Source organism: Ochotona princeps, chromosome 15 (genome assembly GCF_030435755.1).
Source record: "Ochotona princeps isolate mOchPri1 chromosome 15, mOchPri1.hap1, whole genome shotgun sequence".
Taxonomy (NCBI): domain Eukaryota; kingdom Metazoa; phylum Chordata; class Mammalia; order Lagomorpha; family Ochotonidae; genus Ochotona; species Ochotona princeps.
The window spans coordinates 49,283,473-49,285,477 of record NC_080846.1 but is presented as its reverse complement, the minus strand read 5'-3'; the positions used below and the strand labels follow the sequence as shown (position 1 = coordinate 49,285,477).

At 40.0% G+C, this 2,005-nt stretch overlaps 1 protein-coding gene across 1 annotated transcript; it reads left to right on the top strand.

Moving 5' to 3' along the window:
* Positions 1-504: 504 nt before the first annotated feature.
* On the top strand, positions 505-1,446 carry LOC101518293 (olfactory receptor 9K2-like). The gene has a single exon (XM_004583273.2). The coding sequence runs from the start codon at positions 505-507 to the stop codon at positions 1,444-1,446; it is 942 nt and encodes a 313-aa protein (XP_004583330.1).
* The last annotated feature ends 559 nt before the right edge of the window (positions 1,447-2,005 follow it).

Below are 2,005 nucleotides of genomic sequence, written 5' to 3'. Positions count from 1 at the left end.
AGCATCATTTTAACTCTGTTCATAAATACAATTGTGGCAGTCTTTCAATCAAAATCATATCCAGAAAGACCAGCATTGAACAACAGGTAAAGGGAAATCTAAGTCCTAGGTCATGCCAACGAGAGCACGTTGTGCCATGCCGGTGAGGGATATTATTTTACTGGCGGTTATTTGATATAATAGATAGCTTTGAACCTGTGAAGTCTTGATGCTTGGGTAGGTGTTTGGTTTAGTGTCTAAGAGGAGTGTATTGATACATTGTATTGTATAAAATTCTCTGCCTTGAGTTCAGATTTCATTTTATCCAGTTGTGTTCCTTTAGGCAAGTCAAACAATCTCAATCTTGAGTTTGCTTTGTGTAAATTTAATGGGATAACGGATGTGAAAGTATATGTCAACCCTGAGATATTTTAAATGTGTTTAACAGTGTTATTTGTGATATTAGAGAGTGAGTGCAAAATTCATCTGTTGATGTTTTCTTGTCCATTGGAGCAGAGTTTGGCCATGGGTGACAAGGGAGGAGACAACCATTCCGAAGTGACTGACTTCATTCTTGTAGGCATCAGGGTCCGTCCAGAGTTCCACAGTCTCCTCTTCCTGCTTTTCCTGGTTATTTACGGGATGGTCCTTCTGGGGAACCTTAGCATGATTGGAATCATTGTGACTGACCCCCGGCTGAATACACCAATGTATTTCTTCCTAGGCAACCTCTCCGTCATTGATCTCTCCTACTCCACTGTAATTGTACCCAAAGCCATGGCCAACATCCTTTCTCAGAAAAAGACCATCTCCTTTGCAGGCTGTGTGGCTCAACTATTCCTCTATGCACTTTTCATGGTAACCGAGGCCTTTGTTCTGGCAGCCATGGCTTACGACCGCTTCATTGCCATCTGCAATCCTCTCCTTTATAGTGTCCGCATGTCAAGAAGTGTCTGCATTCGGTTGGTGGCTGGTTCCTATCTCTGTGGCTGGGTCATTTCCATCCTTCAGGTCAGTGTAACATTCTCTATGTCTATCTGTGCCTCCCGAGTCATTGATCATTTCTACTGTGATTCAAATCCAATTGAAAAGATCTCCTGTTCTAATATCTTTATCAACAGGATGGTGTCATTTAGTCTGGCTGTCCTTATTATTGTGCCCACCATTGTTGTCATTGTAGTTTCCTACATGTACATTGTATCTACGGTTTTAAAGATTCCCTCCAGTGAAGGGAGGAAGAAAGCCTTCTCCACCTGCAGCTCCCACCTGGGGGTTGTCAGTTTGCTTTACGGGACTGTCTCCTTCGTGTACCTCACACCTCCAAGCAACCCGGAACTTCGCAAAGTAGCCTCAGTATGTTACGTTTTGTTCACGCCTATGTTGAATCCCTTGATCTACTCTCTAAGAAATAAGGATGTTAAAGATGCTGTGAGAAAAGTCTTATGGAAGAAGAAAATTTCACTCTAAATCTGCTTCCACGGGGTTTTTTCTTCGACTAGTTGCCTGATCTTCTAGACTTAGGAATTTTTAAACTCAACTTTATTTAAAGAGGAAAAAGTCACACAGCCTCTCAACTGTTTCATTCCACAACATGATTTGTTTTTACATTTTTGCTAACAATTGTACATATTAATGGGGTCCAATGAATATTAATTATTTCCTGTAAAGAATGTTTCAGGTAAGCAGCTTTGTTTCCTTCGAAGTAGTGTCAATTCTGAGAGTTCTGGGCATTCATAAAAGTATGCATTTTTGAAGATCTATTTCTCACTTGCAGGTAATATTTTGTTAAGTAAATGGAGAAGTATGCTGCTTTATTGCTTTTCTTTCTTGTATGCTTAAGCGAAATTAAGTAGAGAAAATATTTCATACTGTGCTTAACTTGAAAACTGTATCCTCATTGGTTTACATCACACATAATACAAATGCTGGAGTTGTGTTTTGATTTGAACACATGTCCAAGATGGAAGAATGTGTGTGCATGCTGAAGAAGAAATGAAAAGGGAAACGAACCAGAATGTCCTTTGTT

Excerpts from the sequence above, each read along its gene's own strand:
- LOC101518293 (XM_004583273.2), top strand. The coding sequence starts at position 505 with ATGGGTGACAAGGGAGGAGACAACCATTCCGAAGTGACTGACTTCATT.